General features: G+C 48.8%; 2 protein-coding genes across 5 annotated transcripts; both read left to right on the forward strand.

Annotated features, from left to right (window-relative positions):
- The first annotated feature begins 71 nt into the window (after positions 1–71).
- TMEM231 (transmembrane protein 231) lies at positions 72–9,695 on the forward strand. The gene is made up of 7 exons (XM_083514840.1): positions 72–211; positions 299–462; positions 5,196–5,324; positions 6,252–6,395; positions 7,225–7,306; positions 7,418–7,523; positions 9,162–9,695. The coding sequence occupies exons 1-7, from the start codon at positions 73–75 to the stop codon at positions 9,340–9,342; spliced, it is 945 nt and encodes a 314-aa protein (XP_083370966.1). The 5' UTR covers position 72; the 3' UTR covers positions 9,343–9,695.
- A 681-nt stretch (positions 9,696–10,376) lies between these two features.
- On the forward strand, positions 10,377–16,622 carry LOC310712119 (carbohydrate sulfotransferase 5-like). Of its 4 annotated transcripts, none has more exons than XM_083514811.1 (2): positions 10,377–11,920; positions 13,651–16,622. In XM_083514811.1, the coding sequence occupies exon 2, from the start codon at positions 13,672–13,674 to the stop codon at positions 14,848–14,850; it is 1,179 nt and encodes a 392-aa protein (XP_083370937.1). In that variant the 5' UTR covers positions 10,377–11,920; positions 13,651–13,671; the 3' UTR covers positions 14,851–16,622. The 4 variants fall into 4 exon arrangements, with proteins under 4 accessions (XP_083370937.1, XP_083370935.1, XP_083370936.1 ...); XM_083514809.1 differs by having other exon boundaries at positions 11,730–11,936; XM_083514810.1 differs by lacking the exon at positions 10,377–11,920 and adding an exon at positions 12,166–12,420.
- Positions 16,623–17,951: the final 1,329 nt, after the last annotated feature.

A 17,951-nucleotide genomic window follows, 5' to 3' on the forward strand; every position in this document is an offset into this window, starting at 1 on the left:
TGGTTGACAGCGCCTGACCCGCAGTGGCGCGCGGCTCGCGGCCGTTGCCCGGGTGACGGGCTGTCGCCTGCCATGGCCTGGCTAGAGGTGGTCTCCGAGAGCGGCGGGCGGCGGCACCGGGTCGCGCTGTGCTCGCTGACGGCGCTCGGGCTGCTGCTTCTGGGCGTGCTCACATACGTGCCGCCGCTGCTGGTGGCCTACCGGAGCCACGGTGGGTAGCGGAGGGGCACCAGGGCGTCCCTTCCCTGTCCTGCTCTCTCCTTCCCTCTGACCGGCGCTGCTTCTTCTTCCCTTCCAGGCTTCTGGCTGAAGCGGAGCAGCTACGCGGAGCAGCCGAGCGTCCGCTTCCGGCACGAGGTGCTGCTGGTGGGGCTGATGGAGGGCGGCGACTTCGTGGGCTGGAGCTCCTTTCCCGCCTGTAACCGCCTCCTAGGCGACCGCCTGCGCGTCCCGCTCGTCTCGGTAGGCGCTTCTGAGCGCATGCAAAGTGCCTCTTGCTGGGGCGGCCAGTGGGGGCGACTATAAGGGCATCGGCCGCGGACGGGTTCCCTCCCTCCAGTAGCCCTTTAGATCCGCCGGTAAATAGGAGCCGGGCACGAGCAGCGTTGACGATGATGACTGTTGAGCTCAGGCTCTCTGCGGGCTAGGAGTTGACAGCAACTACAGCCATAAAAGAGTGACTCTTTGCCCAGCTGGAACCCCTGCCCACCTCCCAGTACAGTATGTTCTCTCTACGATGAAAGGCTGAGTGGAGGTTGCTGGTCTACAGTAGCCTTTTCCTAGAAACACCTCCTGGCTGCCCTTTCTCCTGGTTTCCAGGTGCGTTTGGAAGAACATCACCTGCTCCCATATCTCCTGCTAAGTTAGGAAGTGATAATGGCAGACTTAAGGCTGTGCTACTCCTGTACTGTCTAAATGAGAATGCAGTTTCCTCAGCCAATAAAGACCCCTAATCTCTTCCTAACCCAGCTGGTTTTCAATAGCCAAGGTAAACTTTTGCCCAATTTGCTGCTGGTAGCCAGTTCATTGGTGCCAGTTCTCTCCTGTTTGAATCAGAGTGCACGTTTCCCATATCAGAGGATGAAACAAAGTGACACTGATTGAAGTTGGAGATGATTGAATTTCTGACACCTCAGACTGGCTCTGTGGTCAAAGCTGTGGCTTGCAAGTTGAATAGATGAGTGATTTTATCCATAGAGTGTGTTGCAAAATCATGGAAGTGGGTAATCGAGGCTTCAAGTGGGGTTCAGGTATGGCGGTGGGGGCAGATGTTATAGGCGAAGGGGATCGAGATACAGATATGCTCGTACCCCTTCCAATCTGCGCCCCATCCCGAGAGACGAGGGTAGGGTGAGCAAGGATTACTCACCTCCTTCACTGGTGTTGTGCAATGCCAGGTCTATAGGCAACAAAACCGCTACCCTGCGAGATTTCTTTATCTCGCAGGGGGTTGACCTGGCTTGTGTGACGGAGACCTGGGTGCGCGAAGGGGTAACTGTCACCTTACGAGAGATGGCGCCCCCGGGTTTCTCCGTCCTCCACCAGTCACGGACTGTGGGCCGGGGGGGAGGGGTGGCAGTATTAATCCGGGAAGATTGTTCTTTCAGGGCTCTATCATCGCCATCGATCCCCGGCATTGAATGTGTTGGCCTAGTGTGGGGCTCCGAGGAGAGCTTGGCTGTCTGGCTGGTGTACCGGCCACCTAGCGCACCAGCAGCCACCCTGTCAGGCCTGCTGGAGGCGGTGGCCGGCTGGGCCTTGGAGTTCCCTAACCTATTGGTATTGGGAGACTTCAACTTCCACGCTGATGCCACTCCCTCCTCACAGGCTCTGGACCTGGTGTCTTCCATGGCGACACTAGGGCTCTCCCAGTTTGTTTCGGGCCCCACACATCAAGCAGGCCACACGCTGGATTTGATCTTTGGCGCCGGTATAGATGTGATCATGTCTCCTTCGATGAAGGTGCCATGGTCTGATCACTACGCTCTGAAAGCCAGGATTGACTTTCCACCCCCACCCTGCTTAGGTGGCGAGCTGATTTGGGCTCGCCCGCAGAGGCTGATGGACCCTGATAGATTCCGTTAAGCCTTGCGGGACCTTGCTCCCCCTGGCGACTCATTGACTGAGCTTGTTGAGGGCTGGAATACCCAGCTCCTGGCAGCCATCGATGAGATCGCACCTAAGCGCCCTCTGCGACCCCGCAGAAACCGGGCTCCCTGGTTTACCGAGGAGCTTCGGAAAATGAAGTGGGACCTCAGACGGCTAGAGCGAGTATGGCGGGGTGCCCGTGACGGAGCCTCAAGAACATCTTATAGGGTTTTTATGAAAACCTATGAGATGGCAGTGAAGGCCGCTAAGAAGTCTTACTTCTCGGCCTCCATTGCATCCGCTAGCTCTCGCCTGGCGCAATTATTTAGTATAATTCGGTATTTAACGTCCCTTGAAGGACAGCCAAATTTAAATAACAATCTGACACACAGCTGTGAGGCATTTGCGAGCTTTTTTGTGGAGAAGGTCCTGTTGCTCCGCCATGACCTCCCTGCCAATTTGGATACAATAAAGGAACTGGAGGCCCCTCGACTGTCCTCGGGTCCAGTATTGGACCACTTTGACCGGATATCTCCAGCCGATGTGGACAGATTCCTCCAAGCTGGAAAGCCCACCACCTGTCCTCTTGACCCGTGCCCGTCTTGGCTGATTAGGGCGCCCTGGGGGATATCATCAATTTGTCCCTTGGCACCGGGATATTCCCTGGGGAACTGAAGGAGGCGGTGGTGCGTCCGCTCTTAAAGAAAACATCATTAGATCCCTCAGATCTATCCAATTACCGCCCGGTCTCGAATCTTCCATTCCTGGGTAAGGTGATTGAGAGAGCGGTTGCTGAACAGCTTGGAAGGTTTCTGGATGAAACATCTGCTTTGGATCCATTCCAGTCTGGCTTCCGCGCTGGTCATGGGACCGAGACGGCTCTGGTCGCCCTAACAGATGATCTCCGTAGGCAGCTGGATCGAGGCGGGTCGGGGCTGCTGATTCTTCTAGATCTGTCAGCAGCCTTTGACATGGTCAATCATGAACTCCTGGACCACCGCCTTGCCGACGTGGGGATCCAGGGCACAGTCCTTCAATGGCTGCGCTCGTTTCTCTCTGGTCAGGGACAGAGGGTGGCGCTTGGGGGGGAATTGTCATCGCACCACTCCTTGGTGTGTGGAGTGCCTCAGGGTGCGATTCTCTCCCCGATGCTTTTTAACATCTTTATGCGCCCCCTCGCCCAGCTTGTCCGGAGTTTTGGGCTGGGTTGCCATCAGTATGCTGATGACACCCAACTCTATCTGTTGATGGATGGCCATCCTGACTCGGCCCCAGACACACTGACCAGATGTCTGGAAGCTGTGGCTGGATGGTTACGTGGGAGCCGGTTGAAGTTAAATCCTTCGAAGACAGAGGTCCTCTGGCTGGGGGGGGACGATATGGGATTGAGGGGGCAACTCCCATCTCTTGCGGGGGTGCAATTAGTCCCAGCACCGTCCGTTAAGAGTTTGGGTGTAATCTTCGATACCTCCCTCTCTATGGAGGCGCAGATTACAGCTATAACAAAGGCGGCATTTTTTCATCTCCGCCAAGCTAAGCAGTTGGCCCCTTATCTCTCTCGCCCTGACCTAGCCACTGTGATCCATGCGACGGTCACCTCCAGACTGGATTATTGTAACTCGCTCTACGTGGGGCTGCCCTTGAGACTGACCCAGAAACTCCAGCGGGTGCAGAATGCCGCGGCGAGACTCCTTATGGGGTCTTCGCTGCGAAATCACATTCACCTGGTACTATACCAGCTGCACTGGCTCCCGGTGGAGTACAGGATCAGGTTTAAGGTGCTGGTTTTAACCTTTAAAGCCCTATACGGCCTAGGACCCTTGTACCTACAGGACCGCCTCTCCTGGTATGCCCCACAGAGAAACCTACGGTCTGCAAATAATAACATCCGCAAGGTCCCAGGCCTCAGAGAGGTTAGGCTGGCCTCAACTAGAGCCAGGGCCTTCTCGGCTGCGGCTCCAATCTGGTGGAATGCTCTGTCACAAGAGACTAGGGCCCTGCGGGACCTGACATCTTTCCGCAGGGCCTGCAAGACAGAGTTGTTCCGCCAGGCCTTTGGTCAGGGCGCAGCCTGACTCCCTCCTCTGGCAACCTGCACAGAATTTTGCTTAATTGGTTGCCTTCAATTTGATTTAATTAATTTTTATAATGAAATATTTTTAGATTGTGTAACTATTTTACTGTTTTGATTATTTGATTGTTGTTAGCCGCCCTGAGCCTGGCTTCGGCTGGGGAGGGCGGGATATAAATAAAATTTATTATTATTATTATTATTATTATTATTATTATTATTATTATTATTATTATTATTTTCCTAGGGCAGTCACCACCTAGGATGACTGCACTGGGTGAGCCAAGACGGAGATGGTTGCTGCCACAACATAGTCCTTTAAAATGAATCTGTTTGTCTGTTGGTGTGAGGCAAAAAGTGTCTGTGCTCTGCTTTGTCTGCCTACAGCAGGAGACTTGCTAATGAAGCAGTGGGAGGAAGTACCTGAGAGCAAATGGGCTCATGGCTGTCACGCCACTGGTTAATTAGGCCATAGATCTTGATGGGAAATCAGTGACTCTCCAGATGTTGCTGGCATCACCCCTTGATGAGAGTCCTGTAACATCTGGAGAGTCAGTTTGCTCCATGGGTCTTTGGCTTCTAGGTCACTGATTTCAGCAAATCTGACATGATTATGGAGGCCCCCAAATCCCAAACTTACTCTGAACAACCAGCATTAAACTGGATGACTTGAAGGCTGCCTCAGAGACCAATTTGAACCTGAGCCTTTTGTGGCCAGGCCAGAACAGAGGGTCTGGGCAGGTGGGGGCCTACTCCAAGTTCCCTAGCAAAGGCAAAGGGGAAACCTTTGGTAAAGAGTATTGAGCATTTCCCATCTGGCCTGGGCTTATCATCAGATTTGCATGATCCTGTAGGTGGCTGTATTCTGCCATTGCCACGGTGCTTTGGTGCAGGCACCTTGGCCTATATTGAATCTAGCATCTGTATTGGGGTGCGTGTTTCCTCTTTACCTGGCGTCGCATCTGTGTAGCTGACATGTAATTGAAATTATTGCTAAGAAGTTTGCTTTAATAAAAGTTCCTGTTATGCTTGCTAGGCTAGAGAGGAAGACTCAAATCAAGATGGAATGATGGACCTGTTAAATTTTCGCCTGGAGCTTCCACTTCAAGCTACAGAGCATATAGTTGGGATCCAGCTCATTCTGACATTTACCTATCAGTTGCAGGTGAGTGCCACAAGCCAGAGCTTTCTAGGTGCCACTCAGTGTTTGAGGACAGGCAGCCTAATCCTCTTATTTGCTGTGGTGATGGCGGCTGCTGTTTCATTTACTCAGTATCCCATGCTCAGCTAGTAGAACAGCTTTCTATGCAGGTTTTTTGGTGAGGGGAGGTCATGGTTGGGAGGAGTTAAGCCTCCCTTCCCCAGCTGTGACACATGCACACAAACTGCAATTAAGCTTGAAAAATTATGCTGGCTATTGTGGAGGCGGGGATGCTGCATGTGCCAAGAAAGGGCTTGATGGGTCATGTGCACCCGCAGCTGGCCCACTGGTGACTCTCAGCAGCAGGGGAAGAGGACTTTGGGCCACACGCTTCAGGGGAAGAGATGCGATTTCATGGAAGTACTTGCTTTAGTTCATGCTATAAATATATTTTTTTTAGGTGCAGTCCTAATGCATAATGCAATACATAATGCAGGCCATCAGTTAAAAAGTTGTATTCCAGTGTGGTGTAGTGGCTAAGAGCGGTAGTCACGTAATCTGGGGAACCGGGTTTGCGTCTCCGCTCCTCCACATGCAGCTGCTGTGTGACCTTGGGTCAGTCACACTTCCCTGAAGTCTCTCAGCCCCACTCACCTCACAGAGTGTTTGTTGTGGGGGAGGAAGGGAAAGGAGATTGTTAGCCGCTTTGAGACTCCTGAAGGGGAGTGAAAGGCGGGATATCAAATCCAAACTCTTCTTCTTCTTCTATTCCCTCCTTTTCTATATTTGATTGTTTTGATCATTTGTTTTACATACATCCAGCCCAATGCTCTGCCTACCAAATAGGAAGCTTTGGTATTCTGAGTGTTGTGTTTGTATCACTTGTAGAATGATTAAGGCTGAGCCCTAAACCTTTCCTTTTCTCTCTCCCCCTCTATGCTCCCATTTCAGAGAATGTCTACATTCGTGATGCAGTGCATGGCCTTTTGGCAGGCCTCTTCCCCTGTGCCAGGGTCAAAGGTCTTTGTGAGCGGAGACCTGAAGCTTCACCAAAGGCAGCCGCTTAGCCATACTGGGCTGGACAGCAGATATAATGTGAGTGGCCTTTTACATTTCAGTCCTTTCAAGCAGTTTTGTTGCCCTTTGTGATGTCTTTTCCACTGCAACTGATGCTGCTGGAGTCATGCACTAATTGCAAAGTGTGATCATGCCAGTGAAATGTGCATGGTTCGATATTCAGGTTATACAGCAGAGGAGATACTAATTTCACATAGTGTTCACCTAGGTAAAGGTAAAGGGACCCCTGACCATTAGGTCCAGTCGTGACCGACTCTGGGGTTGCTGCGCTCATCTCGCTTTATTGGCCGAGAGAGCCGGTGTACAGCTTCCGGGTCATGTGGCCAGCATGACTAAGCCGCTTCTGGCAAACCAGAGCTGCGCACGGAAACGCCGTTTACCTTCCCACTGGAGCGGTACCTATTTATCTACTTGCACTTTGACGTGCTTTCGAACTGCTAGGTTGGCAGGAGCAGGGACCGGGCAACGGGAGCTCACCCCGTCACGGGGATTCGAACCGCCAACCTTCTGATCGGCAAGTCCTAGGCTCTGTGGTTTAACCCACAGCACCACCCACGTCCCTAGCGTTCACCTATGTCGCAACAATTCACCTGTACTGTGGTATTGCCAAGCAACAATCTCATAAAAGGCTAAAGAGACTTCAGAAAGTCTAGTGATCTCTTTGACCACCACCCATTCTAACTGGAGCATGTCTAACCTGAATAGGAAGGGGTATTGTTAGGGCTGAAGCAGGCACGTGCCCTTCTGGTCTGCATAACTCTTATCTCTTGCCTGAGACTTATATTGTGTTGTCTGCCCCAACATGTCTGTTCTTGTTTTTTAATACAAACTGTTCTCACTGTGACAGGTATCTGTGATCAATGGTACAAGCCCTTTTGCCCAGGACTATGATCTTGTGAACATTGTTGCAGCATATCAGGAGAGGAATGGTGAGTTTGCATTATGCACAGTCCTTTCTAGGTTAACTGATACTTGTTTTTCACCAGCTACTTCAGAATTATGACCAAATGCCTACAAGGTCTTTGTTGTTTCCTTTGCAGTCACAACAATTTTGTCTGGTCCCGGCCCTATCTGGGTGGTTGGAAGAGCACCTGATGCACCATTTGTGGTCCAGACAACCATCCACTACCCAGTGGAACTGATCCTATATCCTTTGGCTACCAGGTGGTTGTAGTTTGGTCCGCTTGGTCTCAGTCTGGCATGAAAGTGGTGGAAGCTGTTTTGAGCTGTGCTTGGCAATCATGGCACTTGGTAAGTAGTGTGCTACAATCTGAATGGAGAATGTAGCTGCTGGGTTGGACCAATAGAGAAGAGTGCCTGATGAAGAATTCCATGAAACTTGCCTGGAGGCAAGGTGGTGTCACTGTAGACCACCAAAGGTGGTTGATTGAAAGAAGATTATCTTGTGTAGAGGAATGAAATCAAGAAAGCATCCAAAATAGGAAATGTTGTAGCTGTGGTTGACTTCAACTACCATCACATAGACTGGCTACATATGTATTCCTGTCTTGACAAAGAGATAAAATTTCCAGATACCTTAAATGACTGTGCCCTAAACAGTTTGTCATGGAATCAACCAGAGGGGACAGTGACCTGGGATCTGATGGTGCCCAGCACCCTTGTGCAAGATGTAAGTGTTGTTGAACCAGTTGGGAACAGTGACCATAGCACTATTAGTCAGTTGCCAGGAAAGTCCAACACACAGTTACTTTTGACTTCAAAAAAGGAAATGTCCCTAAAATGTAAGTATTGGTAAAAAGAAAGCTGATAGGCAATGTCAAGAGGGTCAAATTACTCCAAAATCCTTGGGAGTTGTTTAAAAGCACTATATCAGAAGTTCAACTGGAGTGTATATCACAGATCAGGAAAGGTACCCTGAGGGACAGGAGTATGCCAGCATGACAAAGGAGTCAAATGTATGTCAAAAGAGTATGAGATGGTGGAGAAGTTGAATAAATTATTTATATCTTCGTAGAAGAAGTATAGGAGAGATCCTAGGGTATGAATTAAGTCTTAGGTACTGAGGCAGATGGCATTGATGAGAGATGTAAATTTAATAGACAAAATAAGAACTAACAAACTCACCTCAAAAAGCATAGTATAGATTTGGAAAAGGTTCAGAAAAGTGAAACCAAAATGATAGCGAGGATGGAGCAACTCCGCTGAGGAAAGGTTGCAGCATATGCATAGCATGGAGAAAGTGGATAGAGGAAAGTTTTTCTTCCTCTCGTCTGAACTCATGGGCATCTAGTGAAGCTGAATGTTAGAAGATTCACGGCCGATAAAAGAAAATACTTCTTCACACAGCACATCATTAAACTCGCTCCCACAGGAGGCAGTGATGGGCCCCAATTTGGATGGCTTTAAAGAATTAGGCAGATTCATGGAGGGCAAGGCTATCAGTGGCTAGTAGCCTTGATGACTATGTTCTACCTCCACTCTCAGAATCATTATGCCTCTGAATACAATTGCTGGGAATCACAAGTGAGCAGCGTGTTGCACTGCTGTCTAGCTTGCAGGCTTCCCACACGCATCTGCTTGGCAACTTTGAGAACAGGATTCTGGACTAGATAAGCCGTTGACCTGTTACAGAAGGCTCATCTTATGTTCGTAACTTGTACTTACATAGGGATGGGAGTTTTCGTTGTGTCTCCTATTGTTTATTGAGTGTTCTCAACCACCTTTCTTCTAGATGCAGATCTAATCTCTCACTTTGCTGGTCATATGTGTTTGAGGTGTGTATTCTGAACACTTGAAAATCAAATTTTCCTTGACTCTTGCTACATATCAGCCAGGTTTCTGGGAGATGATTAAGTTTGCCTGGATTCAGTATGTTGCCATCCTGCTGATCTTTCTTTGGATTTTTGAAAGAATAAAAATCTTCCTCTTCCAGAATCAAGTGCTAAGCACAGTACCAGTGACACCAGTTCCCGCTGGATTGTCATATAAAGAGCACCAGTCCTGAACATGCTCCTAAAAATACCTAAAACTCCAACAGGATGAATAAATATCCCATGCTTTCACTTTTTTCTTCAGCAGCTTTGCACATTGAAGATGAGGAGGCACCTGTGTGTTTGTGATCAAGGCTTTATTGCAAGAGTGAAAAGAACTCTGTATTTCAGTTCTCTCTGAGCCAAGTATTTCCACTTGAAGTGCTATGTGAGCAGCACATTGGGAACCTGATTTGCTGCCTTGCATTTTGTCTTCAGTTGTATATGAAACACTATCTGCACACACCCAGATAGTGGCTGAAGGAGCTTCAGTTGATAATGAGATACACTGTTTTAAGTAAATTCATTCTCTTTAATACTTTTATAATGGATTGTGTTTTGTTATTTCTGCACTGAATTTCAGGCTTGCAGGTTTGGTTAATCCCCTGTTGTTGTAATCCTACATAGGGATTTTAACATAGAAACAAACACAACCGTATGAAAAGGCAGCAATAAAATTGCATTTCCAAGAAGGCAGCATTAGTTGGTCTGTTCAGTCTGAGAGGACAAGGGTAGGGAGAAGCCTGCCCACCTCCCACAGCAGAGCAAGCATGCCTGTTAGTACAGTTTAGTTCTCACTCTCCAGCATGTTCCTAGTGTGGTTTACAAAAAAAGTTAATGTTAAAACAAATGTTAAATAAACAGTGAAACACCACAAATTAAAAACATTTAGCAGACATAAAACAAATGCAAATCATGAAAGTAATTAACAAAAGATTTTAAAAGCCTGGATTTTGTTTAGGTTTTTTTTTTTTTTTAGCAAAACTGTCTTCCCTGGGTGTCAAAATGACATCCTGGAAACTTGCGCCTGGACATAAAACGGTGTATCCTGGTGAGGTATTTTCAGTTTCTTATCCCCCAGAAGATTCCTATACATAGCTAAATAGTGCAAAGGAAGCAACTGTGGAAATTGTAAAAAAATTGTTCCAGTAGGCAAGGGAAGCATCATAACTTTTATTAGAATTGACTAAAAGTACAAAAAGTACACAAAAGTACAAAGTAGTGAGTTCTCCAGAAGTCTTCTGCAACAAAGTCATTTGCCACTAGAATGAAAAAATTAGAGGGGGAGCAGGCAGTGTTTGTAAAACAGCCTTAAAATGTAATGTAGGCTCAATTAGGCTAGAACTGTGCATTACTGGAATCAGCCAGCATTCCACCATAGAGCAGAATTGGGTCTTCTGTAAAACCAGCCAGCCAAGCCTAAGAGGCAGGTTCTGATTGGGGCCAGTGGTGTTTTCTAGGAACCGTAGGAAGCTGCTTTATATTGAGTCTGAGTCATCTAGCTTGGTAATATCAACTGGAATCTTTCCCAACCCTATCCTAGAGAGGCTGGGGACTGATGCTTTGCGTACAAAACCATTTTTGATGCCACATCCTTAGACTGTGCTATAGTTTAGCATTTCCCCTTTGCCTTTAGTCCATTTTGCTGTTAATGTTTTATGGCAGTTTATGAGAAAAGTCAGTCTCTGCTCTTATTGGTTGCAGCCAAAAGGCTGCTCAGGACTGCATAGAATGTAAAAAAAAAATGACCGGCGTCCCCCCTCCCCCAAGTTGAAGGGCATTGCCGTTCAATTGTGTGTATGTGGGGCGGGACTTACCTCCCCCCCCCCTTGTTTTATTCAAGTTGGCACCCCTGCGAGAAAATATTTTATATACTTTTATAAATAAGCACTGGGGGGCAGGAAGAGAGTGATGGGCAACTACAGCTGCCTCGTTTACATTGCGGGGGGAGAGGCGGCAGGCTGCACTTTGCATCGCTGCCTCGCCCCCGTCCTTTCACCGACTGCAAATCAGGCGCCAAAGCGCTGGCCCAGCGTCCTAAGGCCTTCGCATGCATGAGGCCCTTAGGAGGTCTACAAGCAGCCCTGCAAGGTAGACCCGATCAGTGTCGAGTCTGCTTCCTAGTCCACTGCAGGGCGGGGGCTACGGCCGCAGGCAGCACAAAGCAGCGGGCCTGGTCTACGCGGCTCCTTCTTGCCCTTAAAGCCGCGGGACGGGCGCCTGAGCGGCAGCGTGCGCGAGAAAGGCGGATCAGCATCCCGAGTCGAGCAGCCTTGTTGGGAGCGCACCGACGCGGAGTCCGCCTCCCCGCGTGTTGGTAGCGCCGTCGGGTTCCTCCCCCCTCCCCCCGGTGTGGCACCCCCTCGCCAAGCATTGGGGGGCCGAAAGGCCGGCCACGCGTAGTAAGCGAGCAGCAGCGCCCCCGTCGTCCTTGGAGCTCTCGGCTGATGGGCGGAGATGGAGGATGGCGGAGCCTGGACGGCGCGCACCACCTTGCAGGGGGCTGGCCTGGGCGCAGAGCCCACCTCCCGCAGAGGGGGCTGCTCGGCCTCCCGCCCTGGACCGGCCCCTCCTTGGCGCCTCCCTCCGGCGGCCGCTCCGGGACGCGGCGGCCACGTCTGAAAGCGGCTCATTGTCTGTCTGCGGAGCAGCGGCGGCGGCACCTGGAGCGACCCGGCGAGGGCAGCAAGCCAGTCAGCCAGCGGGTCTCAGCCCCCAGGCCCCGCCTGCCCCCTGTTTTCCAAATCCCCCACGTCTCAGAGGAAAGCGCTCGTGAGTCTTGGCCGAGGTGAGGAGCCGAAACGGGGCAGCCGCGGGGACTCCGGCCCAGGACGGCAGCTGGGGGTTCCGCCTCCCCCGGGGGCAGCAGCTGATTCCCTCTGCTTGGCCATCTCCCCCCGCCCGCCCTCGCTCTCCTCCACTTCCACTCACCTCGTGCGGGACCGGAGAGTCAGGCCCGCGCGGCGTCGAGGGCTTCGAGGTCTGGGCGCCGCCGGACTTGGAGGCGCGGCAGGCGTAACTCAGAGAACGAAAGAAGCCGCCACGGCCTTTGAGCGCGTGCAGAGTGCGCCCTTATCCAAGCAGCGTCCTCTTGGCGGACGGCGCGGCTGAAGCCCTGGCGCATCTCAAGCAGCCGCCCTTAAGCTCTCGGGTCGGGAGAAACGTGCATCGCTCTGGGCTTCCTCCTGCAACTGCCTGCTTCGCTGCTTGGCGGTGGATGGCTTACTTGGGCACAGCTCCGGGGTCTCTTCCTCCTCCTGGCACTGGTTGCAGTTGGTATCTTTTTGCACAGGCTCTGCTTGGAAGTTGACTCTGAGTGGGTCATATGTCACGGGAGAAGTTATGCTTTACTTGAGTTTGTTTTTTTGGGGGGGGGGAGTGATGGTTACTTGCATTTTCTGCACAGATTGTGCAAATGAACTAGAACTGTACCCTATACTCTGCCTTGAGTTCCTTGGAATAAAGGTGGGATAGAGCTATGGACAACAAATAAATACTTAAAAAACAGAGTTGTCCATCTCTGTATCTAATGGTCATTTACTTGCCGATCAGAAGGTCGTGGTTCGAATCCCCGTGATGGGGTGAGCTCCCGTTGCTCGGTCCCTGCTCCTGCCAACCTAGCAGTTCAAAAGCACGAAGTGCAAGTAGATAAATAGGAACCGCTCCGGCGTTTCCATGCGCTGCTCTGGTTTTGCCAGAAACGGCTTAGTTATGCTGGCCACATGACCCGGAAGCTGTACACCGGCTCCCTCGGCCAGTAAAGCGAGATGAGCTCCGCAACTCCAGAGTCGTCCGTGACGGGACCTAATGGTCAGGGGTCCTTTTACCTTTGCCTTTATACTCATTTAGTATAACTACTTCAAAGCTAAAGGAGACGAGGCTGACCTTTAGCTCTTGTCCCCTCCCCACAGCATCTCCAAAATTAGGCTGAGAAAGACCCCTGTTAGTAAACTGGTGAACCTCTATGGAGACCAACCTTTGCCAGTCTGGTGGTGCCTTCCAGATGTTTTGAACTACAAGTCTTTCACCTTGCCTATGCTGGCTGGGGCTGATGGGAGCTGCTGCAGTCCACTAGTCCCTGCACACTTTCCCCTGCAGATTAGAAGACAAGACACATCTAACTGTTTTCAAAAGATAACTTGAGATTTTCAGAATGCTAAATTGAGCTTTGGGTCTTGCATTCTGTCCTTCCACACACAGCAGAATACAATCAATGTGGAATAAAGACTGCCTCCATTGCCCTGTTTTCCCTCCACCCGAAGAGCAGGGTGTTTGTTCCAAACTCTTTTGTACTCTCTGAGCATCACTATTGTCTCATCCTCCAGCCTGCTGTTTTTCATGGCTCTCACTGACATGCATAGCTGAACTGGTTAGTCGTTTCCGGGCATTATCAATACAATATGTATGGCAACCCAGGCTGTTACTTGTTTGCATGCAAGGTCCTTGTGTGTCATCCTCATCCTACTGAAAACTGAACAGCTCCCCCTCTCTTTTTCCTCCAGTTGTGCTCTCCTTCAGCCAGAATGGTGAGGATCCGAATATCCAGCACTACAGTTGCAATCTTCCTTGTGATTCAGACAGGATTTCTACTGTTTTTGTGTGTTCAGCATGGTGGCTTTATGTCTCAGTCTGAAGAGAAACCACCCCAGGGGCACATTCTCATCCTCTCCTCCTGGAGGTCAGGGTCTTCCTTTGTCGGGCAGCTCTTCAGCCAACACCCTGATGTCTTCTACTTGATGGAGCCAGCCTGGCACGTGTGGGTAACCATGTACCAAAACAGCGCCAAGGTCTTGCATATGGCAGTGCGGGACCTCATCCGGTCAGTCTTCAAGTGTGACATGTCGGTCTTCGATGCCTACCTGCCATGGAAGAGAAATGTGTCAGATCTTTTCCAGTGGGCAGTGAGTCGTGCCCTGTGCACAGATCCTGTTTGTGAATTGTTCCACCGCACTGATATCACCAGCGAAAGTGCCTGCAAGGCTGTCTGTGGGAAGTCCCCCTTCAGCAAAGTGGAAGAGGCCTGCAAGAGCTATAGCCACGTTGTCCTGAAGGAAGTCCGGATCTTTGACCTCAAGGTGCTTTATCCTCTCCTCACTGACCCCTCCCTGAACCTCAAAGTCATCCACCTCGTCCGTGACCCCAGAGCTGTTGTGAAATCCCGGGAGCAATCAGCAGAAGCTCTTGCCCGTGACAATGGGATTGTCTTGAGCATGAATGGCACAAAAGTGAAAGATGGCCAGTACAAAGTCCTGCAGGAGATCTGTAGAAGCCACATTCAGATTTATGAAACAGCAACCCTGAAACCTCCAAGTTTTCTGAAAGATCGTTACTTGATGATCCGGTTTGAAGATCTTGTACGAGATCCTTTAGTGGAAATTACAGCAATGTATAAATTTTCAGGTCTTCAGCTGACCAGCAAACTTGAAAACTGGATCTATAATATCACCCATGGACAAGGGCCAAGTAGGAAGAGGGAGGCCTTCCAAATCACTTCCCGAGATGCAGTCAATGTCTCTCAGGCATGGAGGACTGTTCTTTCGTTTCAGAAAGTCAAGCAAGTGCAAGAGGTTTGCAAGGGTGCCTTAAATATACTTGGATACCAACTTGTAGATTCTGAGAAAGAACAGAAAGATTTGTCATTCGATTTAGTGTTGCCACATCGAAAAAGTCAATTCAGCTGGGCATCCTTTAGTGAAAATTAGGGGAAGTATGACTATCTGTAATCTCTTCCCCCCCACCCCAGGTAACTGGAAAATATTTATTTTGATTGCTGAATTCTGTGCTTCTAGTTATCATCCTTTTGCCATTTACATAAACTAGAGCAAATGGAATAAAGGGGTGATATGTAGTTCGCAGAAATATATCCTATTGGATCAGTCATTGTACCACACTGTCCTGCTATATTTGTAGGTATCAGGAATGCCGTTTTTTTATTTAATAACAATGTAGCACTTCCAGAAACTGCATTATATTTGACATAACTCTTCAATACAAAATACTTTCCCTTTGCTTCTGAGAAAAGGGCAAGAAAGTAACTATGGTATTCTGGGTTCTGCATTATTTTTTAAACAAAATATGTTCACATGCTGGGCTGTCAAATTACTGATAAATGAGCTTTGGTCTTCTTTGCTCATGTTAGCTAACCCTCTGAATGGCCACCTTGTTTAGGGTGGAGGAGTTGAAAGAAAGCCCAATGTTGCTGTTCAAATGAACCATTTGGCTGCTGTCTGCTCTGGTGACAGACAATGGGCTGGTCCCTAAAATCATTATATATGTGTTATATATACGTGTGGGAGAAATCTCTGTATGCAGTACTGAATGCTCACTTCTAATGAAGGCCATCACTGAACATGTAATCTTTTGTGCTTCATAGCTGCTAAAAAAATAGTGGGGAGAAAAGAAGGATTCTGCTAGAGATACACAGAAGAAACTTGGGGCTTATTCTCTCCTTTCTCTTCAAAATTAAAATACTGCCATTGGATTGGACAGATGACTATGCAAAGACTATGCAAATTGGACAGATGACTATGCAAAGATTGTTCAATGCTTCTTAATGTGGCTGCCATATGCAGGTACTTTGGAATATTTCTCCAGAGGCACTTGCTGGTTGCTTTCTTTCTAACTTTGGCTGGGGTCCTAGCATCTGTTTGTAATGTCATTGAGCTGACCATGGGCCTCAGATATTTCCCCAGGAGGAGAGAACCTGCACCTATTGGAGATTTCCTTCCCCATGAATGGAGTTCCTCAGCCAAAGGCACACTTCACTGTGCAGAGCCTGTACTGTTAATCCAGAATCCAAATTGCAGAGATGTGGGAATGGGTCCCACCATCCAGGATCCATAAGTGTTTGGGGGGAAGAGCAGTGGATAGTTTCTCAAAAGTGGAGTACTGGGAATCAGTTCTGCCTCTGGAAGCCCCCGCTCCCCACAACAAGTCATGATTTGGAAGCTGTACAGCTGAACCACAGGCTGGGATGGGGGTTGGGGTGTGTGGGGGGAAGGTTGTGTTGGGAGGGGAAGTAATCTTTTCCCCTCACACATTTATTCTGCCCTTAGAATGGGCTCTGGGGCTCCCTTCCAGTTCAGGTTTGCATTGGGGCTGAATCTCACTGCTTTGTACCTTTGTATGCTAATAAAAGTTCTATTTCCATATGTCTGTGGTGAATTCTCACTTAGAGAACCAATTGCTAATCAGGTTTCCATGAGGAAGGCCAAGTAGATGTGACCCCCCCTTAAATTGGGGGGGGTTCCCAGACTGAATGGAGGGGGGGATGCTTCTCAAATCATAGATACTGCAGAGATAAATGATTAACACTCTGGTAATATTTGAATGTGGGACATCCAACACAATCTATAGCAGTTTCAGAAGACACGGGGAATTCCATCACACACTAATCAATTCGCCTGTGGAACTGTTTGCCACTGAATGTTGTATATATAAATTCAATAAATGATGATGATGATGATGATGATCATTTCTGGCTCCAAGAGAATTAAATTGGTCTTTCAGTGGCCTCAATAGACAAGGCATTGCAAAATGCAGCCAGGAATATCACAGGCTACTCTCAGGGTTGTGCTTTTTCTACATCTCTGAGTGATCTATAAAGAAAAGCTGCTTCAAATGACAATGTTGGGGGACACCTTAAAGCATGACTAGCTATGCTGTGGATCTTCAGGTGTTGTTGGTCTACAACTCCCAGAGTTCCTGATTGCTGGAATGGCCATGCTGGCTGCCTGAAGCGGACGGGATTTGGGAATCTCAACAACATCTGGAAGGTCACTGCCCACTGCAAGCATAGTGTGGTAAACTCCTCTAACTGTAGCCTGTTTCTACCCACTCTGCTGCCATCTGGTGGCAGAATAGTGTAGCTGCCGCATATTCCAACCCACTGGTGGCATGAGACGTTGGAGTTATCTGTCTAAAACAAATTTACAAACATATGAAGTATGACTAAACAGGATATAAAAATTGAATAAACAAAATATAAATATCAAAGTAAACAAAAAATATAAATCTGCCTCTCTTCAATTGACACACACATAGACACTCTCACATGTTCACTCTCTTACTACCTCTCCTAACACCTTAGGGCAGCATGACTGGTTCCACTGCACTGGCCCAAACCCCAATTTCAGAAATGCCTATATCACAGTATTAGATGATATGCTTGTTTGCAGAAGGTTCCAGATTCAATGCTCAGCATCTCCAGGTAGGGCTGGGAATGCTCCCTGCCTAAAACAATGGAGAGCAATTGCCAGTCAATGCAGACAGCGCAAAGCTAGATGGACCAATAGTCTGAGTAAAAGGCATATCCCTGTGTTCCTCTATTCCTGGAGATGTCTGGCTTTTGCTTTTGCTTTAAACCTGAACTTTTTGTTTTGCACCACGTTTGACTGAATAAATTCTAGAAGAATATTCAGTACCTGAGGAGGACATGAGGAGGGCAGCATTGTGGACTACAATTTCATATACAATTGTGTAAATGAGGGGCAAATATTGCTAACATCCCTCAGGCAATGAAACCTCTCTGCGCTCACTTTGAAGACTGTGTCAGTGAGGCCTTAAAGTTCTCTCTCAGGATCATTTTCCTGCCTTCCCTTATCTCACAGATATCTTTCTGCAATACAGTATGCAGAGCATCCTCAAGGTCCTGGATAATTGATTATTACCACTGACAGGAGCCTTTCAGGAACAAGAAGGGAACATTCTCTCCTGGTGAGGCAACTCCTCATCTGAGCAGTCTTTCTCATCTCTTTGATGGTGACCCTTTTTGTGAACTGAAGGGAGAGAACTCTTCTCTGGT

Source organism: Podarcis liolepis, assembly GCF_965112155.1.
Source record: "Podarcis liolepis genome assembly, chromosome: 7".
Lineage (NCBI taxonomy): Eukaryota > Metazoa > Chordata > Lepidosauria > Squamata > Lacertidae > Podarcis > Podarcis liolepis.

Coding starts and splice junctions, on each gene's coding strand:
- LOC310712119 (XM_083514808.1), top strand. CDS start 12,491: ATGCTTTACTTGAGTTTGTTTTTTTGGGGGGGGGGAGTGATGGTTACT. Junction 12,614..13,650: donor TTGAGTTCCTTGGAATAAAG/GTGGGATAGAGC, acceptor TTTTTCCTCCAG/TTGTGCTCTCCTTCAGCCAG.
- TMEM231 (XM_083514840.1), top strand. CDS start 73: ATGGCCTGGCTAGAGGTGGTCTCCGAGAGCGGCGGGCGGCGGCACCGG. Junction 212..298: donor GGTGGCCTACCGGAGCCACG/GTGGGTAGCGGA, acceptor CTTCCCTTCCAG/GCTTCTGGCTGAAGCGGAGC. Junction 5,325..6,251: donor CATTTACCTATCAGTTGCAG/GTGAGTGCCACA, acceptor CTCCCATTTCAG/AGAATGTCTACATTCGTGAT.